The following is an 18,259-nucleotide window of genomic DNA, read 5'->3' as shown; positions in this document are numbered from 1 at the left end:
GCAGAGGTTGTGAGTTTGCTCTCTCTGTCCTTTCTGGAATGGTGGAGTGGCAGTCCTGCTAGGAGCCGAGGGAGTGAACCGCAGGACCTCTCCATCCACCGGGCATGCTTCTCTGGCCAGACTTCAGGAGCTTCAGCTCAGCCAGTGGTCAGCAAAAGCAAGATGAGACACGCAGGGATGATGACCCATCAGATGTGAAGCGGAAACCACAGGTGGAGGCCCTCAGTCCATGTGTGAAAGACCTAGAAGCCAGAACCAGGCTAAACCGGCCTCTCCTCAAATCTCAAAGCTCAGCCAGCGGTGTGCTGGTCAACCAGCCCTCGGGGAAGGAGAGCGTGTTGGGTGGGGTGTGGGGAGGAAGAGCCTTGATGGCCGCATTGTCACTTTCCTTGCTGTAAATCCTCCCACCGTGGCCAACGTGAGGCTGCCGATGAGACAGCACTGGATGCGGAGCTGGGAAGAAATGCACAGTCAGCTCGTCCAAACTGGAACTAGAGCAGATCTCCACGGCTGCAGCCTCGGCGCCAAGACAGGACAAAGGCCTACGGTCCCTTGGGCTCCAAGTCTGGCCCAAGTCCTTGCGAAGGGACTAGTACCTGGCACTAAGGACAATTTCTTCCTTCTACTGAAATGAAACCCACCTCCTTATAATCCCCACCACCTGATCCAGACTCATTCCCCTGTCCAGGGTCAGTCTTTTCTCTTTCCTACCTGGACAACCCAGCTCTTCCCCCTGTGCCTCTCATGGCAAGGCTTATAGACACCGCTGGCCTGGCACCCTCCTCCAGTTGCTGCCGGGTTTGTCCGGTGCCCCTTAAAGAATGGCTGGGCTCCTGGGTGGCTCAGTGAGTTGAGCATCCGACTCTTGGTTTCGGCTCAGGTTGTGATCTCAGGCTCATGAGATGGAGCCCCGGTCAGACTCTGAGCTGGGCAAAGAGTCTGCTTGAGAGTCTCTTTTTCCCTCTCCCTTTGCCTCTCCCCTTCCCTCTCTTAAAAAAAAAAAAAAAAAAAGAATGGTTTACAGAGTTGGCCACCACCTTCCATGTGGATCTGAGCAAGGCCAGGTAGGCCCTTTCATCACCGTTTGAACTGAACGAGAAGATCTCTGTGTGGGTCTTTCTCCGGATCTAATTCCTTGGTTGGTTTCTAAGACTCCAGAGGTGAACCTTAACCTTAACCTTCTTTCTGTCCCAATACCCAATAATGCCCTGTGCTCACTCCATAGCCACCGGCCACGTTAACCGTGACCATTTTCAGGCCTCTCAGCAACTCTGATTCTACAAAACGCCAGCCCAAGACCGACACTACCGTGCAAGCCAGGGCTGGGAGGCCCCCATCGGGCCACCACGAGCCAGCCCCTTTCTCAAGAGCGGGGTGTCACCGTCCACTGAGCGGCTCTGGATTTGTCATTACAGCAGTATAGGTGCCTCTGCTCAAACCAGAACCAGAGCCCTCAGGCTAACCTGCAAGCCTGGAGTATTTTATGCTTGGTCTGACTTTCAGCACACTCGTGCTCATTATAATAATATATTAGGTTGTTATTTTCCTGACTCCTGTTTGTGGGGCACTTAAAAACATGTCCAGCCTTGGTCCCATATGTGTATGCATCATAGGGACACACCTGTCCTCACCTTCACCTCCAGCTTTCTGCACAAATCATCCCCAGTCCTCACCGCAGCTCAGGAGTCTCCATTTCAGAGACTGAGCAAATGAAGGAACACCTCAGATCAGAAGGCCACATTACCAGGAGTGCCTGGGTGGCTTAGTCAGTTAAATGCCCAGCTCTTGGTTTCAGCTCAGGTCATGATCTCAGAGTCAGGCTCCATGCTCACCTGAGTCTGCTTGAAATTCTCTCCTCTCTCTCTCCCTCTGCTGCAGCCCCTGCTCACTCTCTCTCTCTCTCTCTCTCTCTAAAACAAATAAATAATCGTAAAAACATAAAAAAGGCCACCCTACTGAGTGAGAAGTCCCAAGGGCTGTGGGGCCTATGGTCTAAGCTTTCTCCGCTGGCTTCTCTCAACCTCAGGAGCTGGGGAGGACCTGGCTGTCCCATCCAAACCCTGTCAGCCAGGAGAGCTGCGGGCATCCTACCCTCCAGACCCCTTGCCTTAGACCCCTTGTTTCATGGTGTCCTCCAACCAGAGAACCTTCTCCAGAACAACAAGAGATATAAATCCTTCTGTAGCTTAGGCCTGGGCCACCAGCCTCCTTCACATGGCTGTGACATCCTCAGTGATCAGGACAGAGCCTGAGTCAAGGTCCCTCATGGTTTCTTATGGGAACCCGGGTCACAGACACACATGGTCCACCAAAGCCTCTATGCACTAAAATCTGTGAGTTCCCTTGCTCCAGAACAGACCATGGAGTGGTCAGTGTGGACTCAGGCCTTCTGGGGGCACCGCCCAGCAGGTTGGTGGGGGCAGGTTTGCAAGGTGAAGGGGGTGAATGGTGGTGAATCCCATTTTCTCTTCAGGGGAGATTTGTCTAAGCTGTCGGCTGGAGTCTGGAATTCCTTCGCATTCTCTCACTGTACTACGGGAGCGTGTGCGTTGTCTCTGTCTCTCCCACTATCAAAGCCATCCTCATCCTCTCTCTCTAGTGGGGCTGCCAGGTTGCATGGCCTGGGATGGGGGTACCCTCTCTGAAACTCAGCTATTGATGTGCGGGGGTTTGTGCTGTCCTGCGTGCCTGACAGCAATCAGCCTCCCACTGGGATGACCTTGTGGTGAGTAAACTTTCACATTCTTATTAAGTGATGGCTCGTGGTTCAGAATCACTCCCCTGGATCTGTTTGGGGTTGATTCCTAATCAGAGCTCTCGGGCTCTCATTTGCTCCCTCACTGCCGAAAGATTAGCATTAAAGAGAGGAAAGGGGCTCTGATTTCTGTTGCTGGGCTGCCAGCTTGGATCAGGGGGCTCTGGGGAAGATGGGGGGCTCGGTTTACCCCCAGCCTCGTGTTCAAATCCTAACTCTGCCATGACCGCCGGGGTGACTTCGAGCAGGTCTCAGAACCTCTCTGATCCTTGGCGTCCACTCCCAGGAATGTCTGGTGTCCTGTGAGGGTTCAAGGAGAACTTGTACCTGGCCTGGAAGGACGTCAGAGTCCTATGGCCGTTGTCAGCTGCTGATACGACCAGGTCCTCCCAACCGTGTTCCAGTCCCTCGGGGGCAAGGGCCTGCCATGGAGCTTTCTGGAATTCTCGGACCTTCCGTAAGGCGACTTGAGCAAGAACAAAGAGACATCCCCCAGCAGCAGCCCACCCCACCGGCCGGGCCCCTTTTAGCCCCACACGCCAAGTGGGAGAAGACTGCATCTGCACACCCTTATTTTCGAGGGCAAAAGAAACGTGGTACGAGGGCCGCCGTATAGCTACATGGATAGCTAGATAAATAATTACTAAATAAATAAATAAATAAAAATAAACAAAGAAAGCCTCCAATGAGCTTGAATTGCTGCCATGCTGAGAGGTAACTGGCAGATTCAATTTAATTATAAGATACAGAGTTGTAATGGGGTGTGTGAGGCTCAAGGAGGATTTCAGTAATAGGAGGACAGCAGGGGCTCCCTGCCTTCTCCGCTGGCCTCCTCCCAACCGCACCGCCTCCTTTGCTTCCTTGCCGTGTGGGCTGGGGCAGTGGCGGGAAGCTCTGCACTGTCCCGGAGGACCAGGCCTGGCCCACCCCTGGGCCTCGGCTCCTCTCTACCCTCAGCTCCCAGGCCCCGGGCTGGGCCTCGCTCAGGATGCCCCACGAGGAGGGGCAGAGCAGGGAAGGGCTCCTCACTCGCAGCCCCTGGCTTCTTCTGCCCCAGTGAAGGAGTGAGGTTTCTGGGGGTCACGGCCTCAGCTGCAAGGCAAGGCATCTCTACCGACCTGTGAATAGGCCGCTCCAGTTTATTTGCCTGGAAGCAAAAGCATGCCATCACCTGGCCTCCCTCCGGTCCAGCTTTCTACCCAGAAAGTGGAGGTGGCACTTCCCAGCCCACGGAAACTTAGCCAGTCTCCTTCCAGCCCCAGGACCCTGTAGTCGGTGAGCATGTGCTCCCTTTCTCTCTCTCTCTCTCTCTCAATGTCTCTCCCCCTCACATCACCCAGCCTCCCTCATCCTCTGCTCTGGTGGGGCTGCCAGGTTGGATGGCCCTACACTCTGTACACTCCCCCCAACTCCAGGACATTGTGTCCCTCTCCTGCCCTCTTCCCTTGTGCCAGATGAGAGCAGGGGTCTGCCTCCACCCCCGCTCTTTTCAGCGGGACATGGGCTTGAGGGCAGAGGCTGGCCACTCCTATCTAACTCCACTGATAAATTCCTTAAGGCCAGCTTGTGGCCCTATGGGTCTCCCGTGGTTAATCCTCAGCATTTATGATTTTATTGAGGCCATAAATGGGCGACGAAGAGGTTTGCGAGCACATAAGTAAACAGCAACTGCTCTCGTGCTGCCCTGCCCTGCCCTCACCTCCCTGTCTCCCCGGGAGGCAACCCATCCTTCTCCAGGCATGGACTCTCCAAGGCCCTGGCTCTCACAAGGACTTCTCAGTGCCCCCTGACCACCTGGCAGGAAAGCCCGTGACTCCACTGGCCAGCACCCTCTGAATGCACAGGGTCCCCTTCTTCCCACTGGGGTCTCTGCTGGTCATCTAGGCTGTGTGCTCAGCATCCAGACTACATCCCAGCAAAATGGCACGTGCTGGGCTCTGGGGTCAAATGGGCCTAGGTTTTGGTCCTGGCTCCTACACTTCCCACCTGTGTCACTTCGGCTAAATTACTCAACCTCCCTGAGCCTCACCTATATGATGGGGTTATTAACCATATTATCAGGAACCCATGTGAAGATTAAATCCCTGTATGAATTTTATATTCAGAGCATTTTATTGGGCCTCTACCTTCCCAAAGATCTGGACCTCAAGAGGAGTACAGGGGATGGAGTGGTGGTGCCCAGAGATAGGGGGGACTTTGAAGGCTTCCTTAGGGCCCTCAATCTTAGTCCTTTGGGGACTCTGTTGGTCCTAAGAGGAAAAAGAGAAAAGAGATGCCCTCTTTCTGCCTGGCCTCCAAGCTGTGATTGACCAGGCTGAGCTTCCCCAAGGACAGGGCACACAGCTGTCAAGCATCTGGTCCCATTCAAACATTACTCACCAATTCCAACTTTCTCTTAGGAAAAATCTAAAAGCCTTGCAGGCATATGGCCTTCAGCAATCCCTGTTCCTCACAGGATAAGTAGGGTGATGACAGGCCAGGGGGAGGAATAGCCTTCATGATCCTGTTTCTCTGTCGTATTCCCTCACAGAGCAATTAACCCCCTGGGATCAGATATCTTAAACAGAGATGGCTGAGGTAATCTTGTACATGTGATAAAACTGTTTCCATAAAATTCTTCAACCAGCATTATTAAACTCTCCCGATCCGTGCACCTCTCACAAAGATATTATACCAATCATCCAAAGAACCTCACTTATAATCACATTTGCTGGCTTCAACACTTACTAGCTGTATGACCCTGAGTGAGTTATTGAATCTTTTGGATTATCAGTTTCCCGTTTTATCAGATAGAAATAATAATAACTCCGGTAGAATTTTTATGATTGAAGAAGATAATGCATACAAAGTACCTAACCCAGAGACTAATCAATCATAAGCAATCAGTAAATGGCAATTTTAATTACAGTAGTGAATTAAGTGAGCTTGGCCCCAGACGATACCAGCCAGTAGAGAGGGGCAAGGCTATGCTGCATCCAGCCCCCAGAGGGGTGGGGTAGCCTATGTCCCAATTCCAGGGTGCACAGGAGTGTGGGAGACTCTGCTAACTGTGAGGCCTGCACTGATGCCCTAGAGGCCCAGAGGAAGGCCACATTCTAAGTCATTTGGTGGCCACATTGGAATTCCAAGTGATGAATTTGTTGGGAGAAAGACCCCAGGCAGTGTCTGAGGGTAGAAGACGAGCCCAACCTTCCGTGAAAAGAAATATGACAGGAGCCGGGCAATGTCTCAGAGAACCAGCCCCTGGTGGGCTGAGACTCAACCTGTGAGGAGCACCTGAGACCAGAGCATGGCAAGGTGCACCAGGCATGCAGTCAGGCAGACAGGTGGACTCCTATATACTCCTTACCCCCTCTAAAATGTCCACTTCTTTATAAATAAAGGGAAGAATAATGGCACGTGTCTTTCCAAGGTCCGTGTGAAGGGGAAACAAGATGAGAAAAGTAAAATGCCCACTGCTGCTCAGTAAATGTCTGATTTGTCTTGACCACAGTGTATAGAGTCAGGCCAATGGAGAGGGAATTTGGGGAAGCCAGAGGGAGCAATGACCACATGGGCACCACACTTCCTGCAGGCACTTGGGATCTGGGGCCAGCAGTAACACAGAGGACCATGGGCCCCACAGCTGACAGTGAGGAGTTGCTGATAGACTGCCTGCCTTGGCCGCCCTGTGGAGAGGGCCATGCCAGCCAGTAAATGGAGGGCAGGGCCGGGCGAAGGGCTTCCCCCATGTTAGTGCTTGCTATGGGTGCCAGAAGCAGCACGCTCCTTGCCATCAGGTGTCTGGGGGAGCCCCACTCCCCGCGGGAGCTAGCGAGAATGGGCTGGTGGTCACAAAGACTCTTTGGAGCTATCACAATGATTGTCAAGCCTTCCTAAAAGAGGGTAAGTCCACTTGAGCTTTTGATGTAATTCATTGTCTTAAAAACTTAAGACGATAGCTGTTTCAGGTTTCTCCTACAAGAATTTAATTGGGACCTAACAGCATAGTTAATTAAATATAAATCAATAGTTTAAAACAACTAATTGATACTTAGTATGAATGGGGGGAAACTTAGTTCTCATATAATTAACTCATATTAAGTAGGTAATGAAATAGCCATTATGTCTTTACAACAATGAAAAGTTTATCGTTCTTTAATAAACTTAGAGTTAGCAAGCAATGAGAGTCAAAAATTATGAAACAGGTATTATTGGGCTATTAAACATTTATTACTTGTCCTCAAGGGCCAGAGGCAGACACTACTCAGGATTAATAAACCTTTGCTATTCCTCTCTTCAGACCTTTTAAGTGGAGAGGTGGATCAGAAATCTGTGGTCTCTGCATGACTTATGGGCATCAGTATTGCCTGGGATGGGGATCCCTGGGTGGCGCAGCGGTTTAGCGCCTGCCTTTGGCCCAGGGCGCGATCCTGGAGACCCTGGATCGAATCCCACGTCGGGCTCCCGGTGCATGGAGCCTGCCTCTCCTTCTGCCTATGCCTCTGCCTCTCTCTCTCTCTCTCTCTCTCTCTCTCTCTCTGTGTGTGACTATCACAAATAAATAAAAATTTTTTAAAAAAAAAGTATTGCCTGGGATGTGAGCAATAATGCTGAAAACAGAGTGAGGCAGAACTGAAGCAGAAAGCAAGAGTCTAGCAGAATCAAGGTGAGAACTTTCCAGACATGAGACTCCTGCATCCTGTGATCAGCCAGGCATCCCGGCAAAGTGGCTTTTGACGGGGCATCTCCTGTGAGTCAGGCCATCAATGCAGAACCCAACAAAGCCAGACCCCCAGATAAATCTCCAGCCTTCAAGGTCCTGAGGGAGGGCCACCCCATGACCTGAAGCTCCTTTTCTTCCTCGGGGCTCCTGCAACAACGATTGCCATGCGTGTGGAAAAAACTCGCATGCTGCTTGTGACACTTTGTTTTCCTGAACTATTTTTTTTTACATTTGTTTTTATTTAAGTTCAATTTGCCAATACGATATGTTTTCCTGAACTATTACATTTGATTTTTGTTCACCTCTTCGCGAGTATATCCCTGGCCTAGTCAACTGGACTTTAATCTCATTGTGAAGGGAAGCTGGCCTTAAGTGTTTTTGTCTTGCACAGGATGCACTTAGTGGCTTCTTTTTTTCTTTTGATATTTTATGTATTCATTTGGGAGAGAGACAGAGCATGAGAGAGGGGAGAGGCAGAGGGAGAGGGAGAAGCCGACTCTCCACTGAGCAGGGAGCCCAATCCCAGGACCCAGAGATCATGAGCCAAAGGCAGACACTTAACCATCTTACCCACTCAGGTGCCCACATTCAGTAGCTTCTTGATGAGCATCTGTGGATCTGATATCATACCTGTCACATCTTATTAATACGTGCTGGTCGCGGAAGGCTGGTACTAACGCAGTGGTGTCATCTACTCATACCATCCCACTGCTTTTTATGTCATTCGTTATGAAACAAATTGGTCTACAGACCAAGATATCTGGTCTCCGAGGTCAATAAAGCTGATTACAAATGTATTTCTTCAGATCTAAACTCCTGCTTGTGTAACCATCTAGGACCCTGTCACTTGGGAACCCCCTCACCTGAAACACAAGGAGTCCAAAAATGCACCATCATCACCCCGTGAGCAGACTGGCTTCCTTCGTCAATTACTTCTGTCCCAGAAGCCACCCTCCCCCCTTCTGTCCAACCAAACCCACCATGGTCACCTGCCCCCTTCCTCTGTTTGAGCCATTCACTCAGCCCATTGTCTCTTCCCTGAATGTCTTTCAGATTCACCACTTTCTCTCCAGCCCTGACCTCTGGGCCCTTGGCCTTGCTGCCACACCCTGTGTGGTTGGCCTTCCTGACCGGCTTCCCCTTCTAGTGCCTCTGCTGGTGGCTACCACAGTAGCTCCAGAGAATGCCACCCGGGAGTTCATTGTATCGCCTTGGATGAGTCTTCCCTTTCACACTTGTAAAGAAGGGGGAGGATGAATTTGATGGTCTCTAACCCCCAATCTGATATTTCATTTCTATTCACTGAGCTCACCTTCTCAGCTGCTTGATCCAAGCCCCCTTCACCATGTGCCTCTGATTTCCGTACTAACCACTAGTGGAGGGTCTTACTGTCAATATCCACATTTTATAAATGAGAACATTAAAGTACAGAGAAGCCCTGAGCTTTGCTCAATCTGACTCACTGGAGCAGGGCTCCAGCCAGAACTGATGGTTTCGAAGCACACATGGCCTCCCCGTGACTCCAGCCAGGTCCAGCTGACGCCTTCTCCATATGGTCTCAAGAACCATCTGGTGAGCTCTGTGCAGCCCCTCCACTGCTCTCCTGTGTCAAGGTGGCAGGGATACAGAGCCTCTGAACATCCCCCTGAGAAAGCTCAAGCTCCTTTCACTTGCTTTCTGATCTTAGGCTGTCTTCAGAGAACAGGGACAGGGAGCAGATGTCAGCCCATCATCACTCACTAGAAGCATGGCAATAGCCGAACAACTGTGCTCTCTTGTCTGGACCTACCCCCTCCCATCCGTCGTCTGCACCGGTGCTAAAACGATCTTTATAAGATGCAAGTCTGGCCCGTTGGTTCCTTCTGAGGCCTGGGAGAGAAGAATCTGTTCCAGGCCTCTCTCTTGGCTTGTAGACGGCTGTCTTCGTGTTCATCTGGCATCTTCCCTGCATGTGTGTCTGCCTCCAAATTTCTCCTTTTTATGAGGACACCAGTCAGTTTGGCTTTGGGCCCCCTAATGGCCATTTTAACTTGATTATCTCTGTCAAGTCCTTATCTTCAAACAAAGTCGCATTCTGTGGTGTAGATTAGTGGGGCAGGGGGCAGGGGAGGGACGTAGTGGGACCCGGAACACGGTCCCAGCCAGAAGCACCGACCTGTGTTCCCTGTTGTCTTGAGTCACAGCATTGGCAGCCCCGGGATCCCAGGCCCTACCCCAAGAGCTAAGCTGGAAATCAGACCTGGATTCTAGCCTGAGCACAGTGGTCAGCTAGCCTGAGTGCTTTGGCCTTGAACTGTCCTCTTCCTTTTCTTACTTTTCTGAGCCTCTGATTCCAAAATGGCAGAAATAGGCCATTCTTCCTCTCCTACTTCACAGAGCCGCTGTGAGCCTCCAATAAAGGTGGTGAATATGACAGCAGTGTGAAAAACCAAGAGCCCCGCAAATATGAAGTAATAGCACTGTATCATTGTTATTACTACTAAGAATAAAGAAATCCTAGGACTAGAACAAGTCCCATCTTCACCCTGTGAAACTGAAGGAAAACGGTTTCATTTATAAAGTCGTCCCTTTTTATTCCTCCCAGAGGAAATCTCATGTTTCCCAGACTTCTCTTCCAATGAATTACAGCCTTCATTCACTCGGCAACCACCCTCACCAAACGTGGTCCTCCGTGGGATGTCTCAGCTCACCTGATTTGATTCTCCCCTGGCAGGGAGATGGGGTCACTACCCAGGAGGCTGTGGTTGGCCCTTTCATTGAATCAGAAGACTGTTCCTGAGCTCCTGCCAGGTGCCGGGCACTGGGCTCAGTACCAGGGGCTCAGTACCAGAGGCTCAGGGCTCAAAATGGCACCATCTTAACCTTTCTGTTGCTCACGGTCTAGAGGCCAGGAGTTCCCAGGGTGCATACCCTTCGCCCCAAGAAACATGCCCTTGCCCCATAACTGTTTCCTTGCACGGTTGTATTTCTTAGGCCATCGCAGTCCTCATCTGCAGGTGACCCTGGGCTTCTTTGCTGAGAACTTTCCTGTCAAGCTAGGATGACTCGACTCATGTTAATCAATTTCTTTCTTTTTTTTTTATTATTTTATTTATTTATTTATTTTTACATACAGCACAAGCAAAGGGAGCAGCAGGTAGAGGGAGAGGGAGAAGCAGGTTCCCCCACAGAGCAGGGAACCAGACATGGGGCTCGATTCCAGGACCCTGAGATCATGGCCTGAGCTGAAGGCAGATGCTTAACCGGCTGAGCCACCCAGGGGGCTCCATCACTTTAATCATTTTCCAGTGACACTTTTGGTGCATCTCAGGGTTCTGCTACTGATAAGTGCTCAGCCAAAAGCTGCACCCCCAAGGTCTATGTGGAGAAGACCCTGATATCTTACTGTTAAAATGGGCATCTGTGATGTGACTCCACCGTCCGACCCAGTGCCCCGTGACAAGGACGGGGACGGTCTGGGGGCTGGCCTAGCTCTCAAAGTGAAGGATTCCTATTCTTTGGTCATATTCTATCATCTTCCCCCTAAGAGCCTGGTTAGTCTAGAGTTGCCCCGAGACCAAGTGCTTACTTCTTGCTTCCCCCCAGCCCTCCCCCTGCTCAGCACCTCTGACAACCTCCCCACCTGGGCTTCCACATTCTCCCCACCTCTCCCACTTCATCCCTGCCGGCCTGCTTCCTCATGCGGACCCAGTGACCTCTAATTTAGCTCTGCAAATCTCTCCGAAGAACGTCCCCAATTTTCATATGTGGATAACTATCTAATTCTCACTTCACTGATTCTCCAACCTGCTCATTCTTGCAAAGATCCCAGTGGCTTCTCCCCACTTCTCAGTGAGGACTCAGCCAGAGAGCATTCTCACTCAATACATTTCTGCAGTGTGCTTATTAGCGCCTTGTAATATAGCTGCCTCAATAATTAAGACTAACCCACACGTGTCAAATTAAATGAGCCAAATACATTGAGAAATTGCCTCGTCCTCCATTCCTTTTATTAATCAGGTTTTTAAAAAGTTCTTTTCCTACTCATTTGCAAAAATCAAACATGGTCAGTGAGACTCTTACTTATAATGATGATGCATTTGGCCTCTTTCCTCCGGGCAGTCGCCTCGGGGGCAACCCATTATGTGACATAGGATGGGTTGAGTTGGGGTGGCAGAGACGCAGATGAGCTGCTGGCAACAGGTTGACAACGCTCTCTAAACCCGTAGGAGGATCATGCCCCCTCCGCCTCCCTGAGGGCTTAGGGGAGGGTCCAGCAAAACCAACGGGAGCGTCTGGCCCGAGTCCATCCAGCATCTTCTCCCCCCCCTACTCCTCTGTGCTTCCCTGGGCTCAGTGCAGGAACCCTGGCTCCTCTTCTCAGGAGTCGCTGCCCACGTGCTGGGCATAAGGAGTCAACAGAAAATAAAATAAGACCCGTCAGCAGTTGTATGGTTCTGGCGATGCACAATGCTCGTGCAATTATAAAGGACTGGTGGGCTCTGCCGGGTGTCAGCGTGTGGAGGCTTCTGGACAGTCTCAGAGTCTCAGGCAAGAGGCTATTGTTCCGGGGAGCTCTGGGCCTCCTCACCACCTGCGCCTCCGCCGGGCCCCTCCAGCAGGCTGCATTCCTGCCTCTTGAAGGTGGTTGTTAGAAAGAATCCACAAATACAGTAAGTAAACATCAAAGGGGCTTTGATCCGCCGGGCCCTCGACAGAGCAGGAGCCCTTGAAGAAAGGGCCAAGGCCTCGGATGAGGGAACTTAACATCGTCAATTTGGGCGCCGGAGATGTAAAGCTGTTTGAAGTGAGGTTGGCTTGGCCGCGCCTTCAGACGAGCGCACAGAGGACGGGAGAGAAGTGAGCGCCTTTGGAAAAGGCACGCTCAGATCTGCTTCTCTGCTCTTTACTGATAGTTAATAAACCCCTTTAAAGAATCGGGAGATCAAAGCTTAGCAACCTCCCAGGGCCGTGGCATTCTGCTACCGGCCGCCACGCTTTGTTTTTCTCTAGGGCAAGAGCCCCTAAGCTTGACTTATCTGCCTCTCATGGGCCCTTTCATCCTGCAATCCATGAAGGGTGGACCCGGGTGACAAGAGGTGAATGGAGACGAGGGGAGGAGAAATGAGCCCGCTGGGCTACCTCAGCTCCGACAGCCTAGATGCTCACCGGCCAGGGCTCAGAGAAAAACACCCAGTGTCTCTGGAGGAGTTGCTGGGATGCACCACCCAGGGTGGTTCTCCCCTGAGGACCCCGGGGAGGGAGCCCCTGGGTGCCCAGATAGCCTGGCGAGCCCTGGGAGGGGATGCAATCACATGTCCTCTTCCCGAAATCCTAACCCCTTGTCTATTCACCAAGGTGAAAGCAGCTGTCAGGTTTGTATGAGTCCTAAGCAACGAAGTAGGGGCGGGGAGTCTATAATAATTCCCCGGAAGTCATTTAGTGTCTTTGAATTTGGGATTTCTCATCTGCATAGTATGAATAGCAGTGACCTGTCTGCAGGCCTCAGGGGCTGCCGTGGGGGTCAGCAGAAGGATTTGGTATAGAATGGCTTCAAAACCTGTAAGGTGCTTACAACAAATGAGGATTAGAAGATACCTCACGCAGGTGAGGACACCTTGCCTTGTCGTGAGGCAGATGTAACTCCAGTCCGACACCCACACACAGGGGGCACTCATTTACTAAATACCGTGCAACGAGTCTCTTGCATATGCTACCTAGAATTGTTCCGCCTTGCTTTTCCAGTCGCGTCAAAGTCTTGCGGGACCAGAATCTACACCTTGTGTCTCTTACCCATCCCAACCCCTGCTTCACCCTTGAGTCCACACCTGAGTGCTTGAGGGTGGGGCTACATTGGGCCTGAATATGAAAGCTCACAGGAATCCCCAGACCCAGAAACTCACTGTCTCCCAAAAGGTAGACGCCTCTGCATCTACCTCTACCTCCACCCCTGTGTCTTCCCCCAAATTCACCCAATCACTTCCTCATTCCTCAGGATCACCCACTGTGTCTGGTTGCCCGGCTCCATCCTGGACGCCACGAGCCGGACTCTGCCTCTGCTTTGGCAGACCTGACCACGGTCACCCCAAGCCTGGGGTATATAGAGCCTCATCAACCTATAGCGTCATGGGCTCTGGAACCATACTGCCTATGTTCAAACTTCCGGTTTGCCCCCTGCTAGCTCTTCCATCTAAGGCCGCCTGCTTAATACCTCTGTAAATGGGGATGATATAAAATGGAGATAATACTGGTATGCACCTCATAGGGTTATTGTGGGAATCAAATGAGATATTATCAGCTTAATATGATGCCCGGACCATAGCAAGTGCTATGTCAATGTTGAAGAAGTAGCCCTGTGTAGAAGAGCAGCAGCTTCACATCCCCTGCAAAGGGACCTTCACTGATACCTGATCCATTCCCAGCTCACCCACCTGTGCTTCTCTTCCAGAGCTGGGCCTCCAGAAGAGAGGATGCTGTCTGGTGCTGGGCTACATGGCCAAGGACAAGTTTCGGAGAATGAATGAAGGTCAGTGAGAACCTGCCCACCCTCTTGGGGAGGCGAGGGAGGGGCGGGTGATGTGGAGGGTGGAAGCTATGCCCTGCAACTATGGTACCAAGAGAAAAACCCTGGGCCAGTGGACAGAGAAGTTTGATTTCCAGAAGCTATTTATATAGAAATGTGGGGCCTCTAGAGTAACTAATGCCTGAAACACGGTATGCCAATTGGTAAGCACGTCTCCTCACACTATCTTCCCTGCTCCCTTCGTGGCCTCTACTTCTCTTCCTCTCTCTTCCCTACCTTTGTTCCCCAACCACTCACCCAGCACAATTAAATCTGCTTCTATTATCTTTTTTTAATCCAGACCTCTTTACCTTTCTCTTCAATCCTTCACAGTTTTTGAATGCCTATTGAATAAACAGCCCCTTACAGGGCACTTGGGGAAATACTAAAGAATAAGGCAGAGTTTTTATTTTCAAAGAACTTATAGAGGGAAACCTGCCCTCTCTGCTGAGTCCACCGACCCTATCTCTCCCTCTCACTCCTGGGCCATTATACCTTCTTCTTACTCTGGGTCTTTCCTCTGAGGCTTGACTGTGCCACAGAAGGCTACAGGAAGGTGTTGACATTGATGTGGAGGCAGAGAAGTAAAAGGAGCACTGTCACTTGTGGGCCTGCTGTAATAAAGAGCCAATCCCCTCATCCCTAACCATCTGTCTCCGTGCAGCTAATAACCCTCTCCATCAGATGCCACAGACTGTTTGTCAAGATTCAAGAGTAGATAAACAATAGCTGGGGATGCCATTTATTCATTAAATGAAGCCCTGGCTCCCCACCAGCCTGGCTTGCCATGAACTGGGCCCCTTGCTTCCCAAGGCCCGGAGCCCCTGTACCCTCACTTCCGTCCAGGCATGGAGAAGGCAGCTCACCTGTACCACCAATATCCCCAAAGTTCTACTAAAGTTCTGATGCCCTCTTCTCATCACTCTTCAGCTGGCTCTTCTCCCAGCCCACAGTCCATGACACTGATACCCCTTGGGCTCCCCACACCTAACACCTTGCCAGCTATAGGTTTGTTGCCAGCACTGATCGTGGTGACAATTTGACAAGAGTTAGATCAGCACAACGAACTACAAGGAGTGTGTCCTCCTGCATTTTGCAACCCGTCTGCATGAGGAGGCAGGAGCATCAAAAGGCATTGGTCATTTGTAGGGATCCCATGGCTGAGCACAGCCAGGGTTAGGGGCTTCACTGCATCCTGCCAGTCGGCCTTCCTCCCTGACTTGTCTCTGCTCAGCCTACCTCCTCCCTTCCCCAACACCACCGTTGTGAGAGCGCTAGGCAGTAACTTCTAATTTGTAGGAACTGACAGGTCTCTCTGTCCGTAGTGCTGAATAGACACATTCTCTCGCTGGGCATTGCTCATTAGAGAAGCTGAAAATGAGGTTCATGGGGATTGGGAAGGCCAGAAAGTTGGGAGCCGGCCTGGATTTGCAACCTCAAGCTCCAAGGGTCTGACCCCAGTAGAAGGATACTGCCTCTGGATCCTGGTGCCTGGAAAGAATCATATCACAAGGCTGATGAACATGATTTGACACCACCCCCACCCCCACCAACCTTTCACAGATGGCTAAGGGAGGGGTATCCTAGTCAACTCAGGCTGCCGTAACAAAATACCTCAGACTGGATGGCTTACACAACAGGAATTTATTTCCTCACAGCTCTAGAGACTGGAAGTCCAAGGTCAGGGCACCAGCATGGTGATGTCCTGGTGAGAACTCTCTTTCTGCCTTGCAGATGGCCACCTTCTCACTGTGTCCTCACCTGGAGGAGAAAGAAAATAAGCAAGCTCTCTAGTGTTTCTTCTTATAAGGATGATCCTCCTATCAGATCAGGGCTCCACCCTTTTATGACCTCCTTTAACCTTAATTCCTTTTGTAAAGGCCTTATCTCAAAATATAGTCACATTGGGTGTTAGGGGGTTTAATATAGAAATGAGGTCTGAATGCATTTGCCATAACAGAAAGTTGTGATGGTGATATTCTGAACCAGGGATTAAGAACACAGGAGGAAAAAGAGGAGAGGAGATATTGTTTAACTAAAGAGGGAAGGAAGGGGAGTCAGGGGAAACTACAGGAGGACTTGGAACCAAGACCAGGGTCTGATTACTTCTAAAGATTTTATTTATTAATTCATGAGAGACACAGAGAGAGAGAGAGGCAAAGACACAGGCAGAGGGAGAAGCAGGCTTCATGCAGGGAGCCCGATGTGGGACTCGATTCTGGGACCCCAGGATCACACCTGGGCTGAAAGCAGATGCTCAACCACTGAGCCCCCCAGGCGTCCCAAGCTAAAACAGCATTCTAAAGAGGTTTTCCTTCCTAAAATGGAAAGATACCAAAACAATGCCTGTTCTCTCTGAGCCCCTTCTCCAAACACATACAACCCACACAAATGTGTTATTCCTTCCAACTGATTATGGTCGACGTGGTTAAGAATGAGTGATCCCAGGTGCCTTACCCCTTCTAGAATCCTCCCCCCTAGTGTAGACTAACTGGGAATAGAGCAAGGTATTCAGAAAGAAGTAGGGAACGGAGGCATTGGCAATAAGCCATGGGGTAACAGAGCAGCGAACTCCCTCCCCCTCCCCTCCCCCTTTTGCATGTGGCTCTCACCCCTCCCAACCACCCCAATGCAGAGACTCTGACGCATACACACACACAGGAGCTGCTGCTGGGTAAACGAGGAGACGAGGAGACACGGGCGGCAAGCAAGCTAACCCACCACATAGGATGAGTTACGAAGCTCAACTAGCAAACAGGAGACCAGAGGGGAGGAGAGCGAGACAGTGGGGCCGAAGGAGAGATGCGTGTGGTGGGTTGGCTTTAGCTCTGGAGGGTGGAAAGCACAGGAAGCAAAGGGAAAGGACCCCCAGGGAGGGCTCCCCGGCTCCCACTCCAGCCAGTTGTGCAGCCCAAATGCCACATTATACATGTGCTGCTCTCTCTCAAACGCACAAGCCCAAACTCCGGCGCGTCTGAAGCTGAGAAAAGGCATCAGCACGGGGAGCTGTTTTATGGTTTATAATTATCTTGTACCCATATTCAAAATAATTATAACTTCCACATATTAATAATTGAACTGGAGTAGCAGCCATGGCATAGATCAAGAAACCGAAGTCTCTGTCCACACTGCGCTATACACCTAGGCATACATCGAACAACTGGTAAAATGGAAAAAAATAATTTTCTCCCAGATGCTGGAATTAGTGAGATATTGGAACAATTAGCTGCTTCTTCCATTAAAGATAAGGCAGTGATCATTATGTCTCCAATTTAGAATAAATATAAAAGACCTACTTGTTCCATTTTAAAGCGTATTTGTTCTGTTTAAGAGTATCTTATAGGGTGTCTGTCACCCGAGGAGAAGCGGTCCCCTATTTCATCCGCTTCTTTGTTAATTTGGGATATTTTTATTTCTTCTGTCCTCCTCCCTCCCCCTACTCCTTGTTACATTCCAACGAAATAACAGCTCGAGAAGGAGCAGGAGAAAAATAATGAATGAACAGGAGTTTTATAGATCTGGGGTTTATCATAAGCTAGAGTAATCGCAATTGGAGCTGTTAAACTTCACAAAGCAATAAAAAGAAAACACTATTCAAAAGGTCGTTTAAGGAGGCACGTGATAGTCAATGAGAGGTTTGCTCTATTCAGGAGGGCTTAATAGCTTCTCGGATAAAATCTGCAGCATTGGCAGGAATGGAGGTGGTGGGTAATGGGTGTGGGGGGTGGGGGGGGGTGTTCTCCTGTTCGGACTCCACACATCCGAGGCATCACATAGAGCCACGACCAACAATCAATGAAGGGCAGACGAGAGAGGAAGAAATAAAGACAGACCAGGCAGAAGAATACCAGGCGTGTTTGACATAATTGTCTTCATGTGATTAAGTCCACGGTGCTTTAAATAGGAACTGCTGGAAGGAGATTATTTATTTATTCATCAAAAGTTCATTGAACACCTACCGTAAAAATAATACCAGTTTCCATAGTGAATGCCAGACAGGGTTCTAAGCGCCGGAGCTTTCAGGGTAAATAAGACATAATCCCTACCCTCGAGGAGCCCACAGTTAGAACACCCGGGTACGGCTCCGTGCTACTGTCACCTCCGGGGAGAAATCCTGCCCGCCCGCCCTACCTCGTTAGATGCCCCCCCTCCCGCACCAGGATGCGCCAGCGTGGCACCCAGCCCACTCATTTCGGGGCGCTTCCTCTAACTGGTGATTACAGACTAGACTGCCTGCCCCATCTGAGAGGGAGCCTCC

The 18,259-nt window shown here is 50.6% G+C and overlaps 1 protein-coding gene and 1 long non-coding RNA gene across 6 annotated transcripts in view; one reads left to right on the top strand and one right to left on the bottom strand.

Annotated features, from left to right (window-relative positions):
- KIRREL3 (kirre like nephrin family adhesion molecule 3) overlaps positions 1-18,259 on the top strand; it is a 540,292-nt gene that overhangs the window by 402,855 nt on the left and 119,178 nt on the right. For all 5 annotated transcript variants that reach the window (XM_072822662.1, XM_072822661.1, XM_072822660.1 and 2 more), the window contains exon 2: positions 13,888-13,965. In XM_072822662.1, the coding sequence (XP_072678763.1) occupies positions 13,888-13,965 (78 nt within the window). The remainder of the gene's footprint in view (positions 1-13,887; positions 13,966-18,259) is intronic.
- The window catches only part of LOC140631221 (uncharacterized), a 62,165-nt gene continuing 59,532 nt past the window's right edge, over positions 15,627-18,259 (bottom strand). Inside the window, exon 4 of the long non-coding RNA XR_012028844.1 lies at positions 15,627-15,762. This is a non-coding gene — a long non-coding RNA (uncharacterized lncRNA). The remainder of the gene's footprint in view (positions 15,763-18,259) is intronic.

This window comes from Canis lupus, chromosome 3, assembly GCF_048164855.1.
Source record: "Canis lupus baileyi chromosome 3, mCanLup2.hap1, whole genome shotgun sequence".
NCBI lineage: Eukaryota > Metazoa > Chordata > Mammalia > Carnivora > Canidae > Canis > Canis lupus.
Note: the sequence above shows the minus strand (reverse complement) of the source record. Positions and strands in the feature narration are given on the sequence as shown.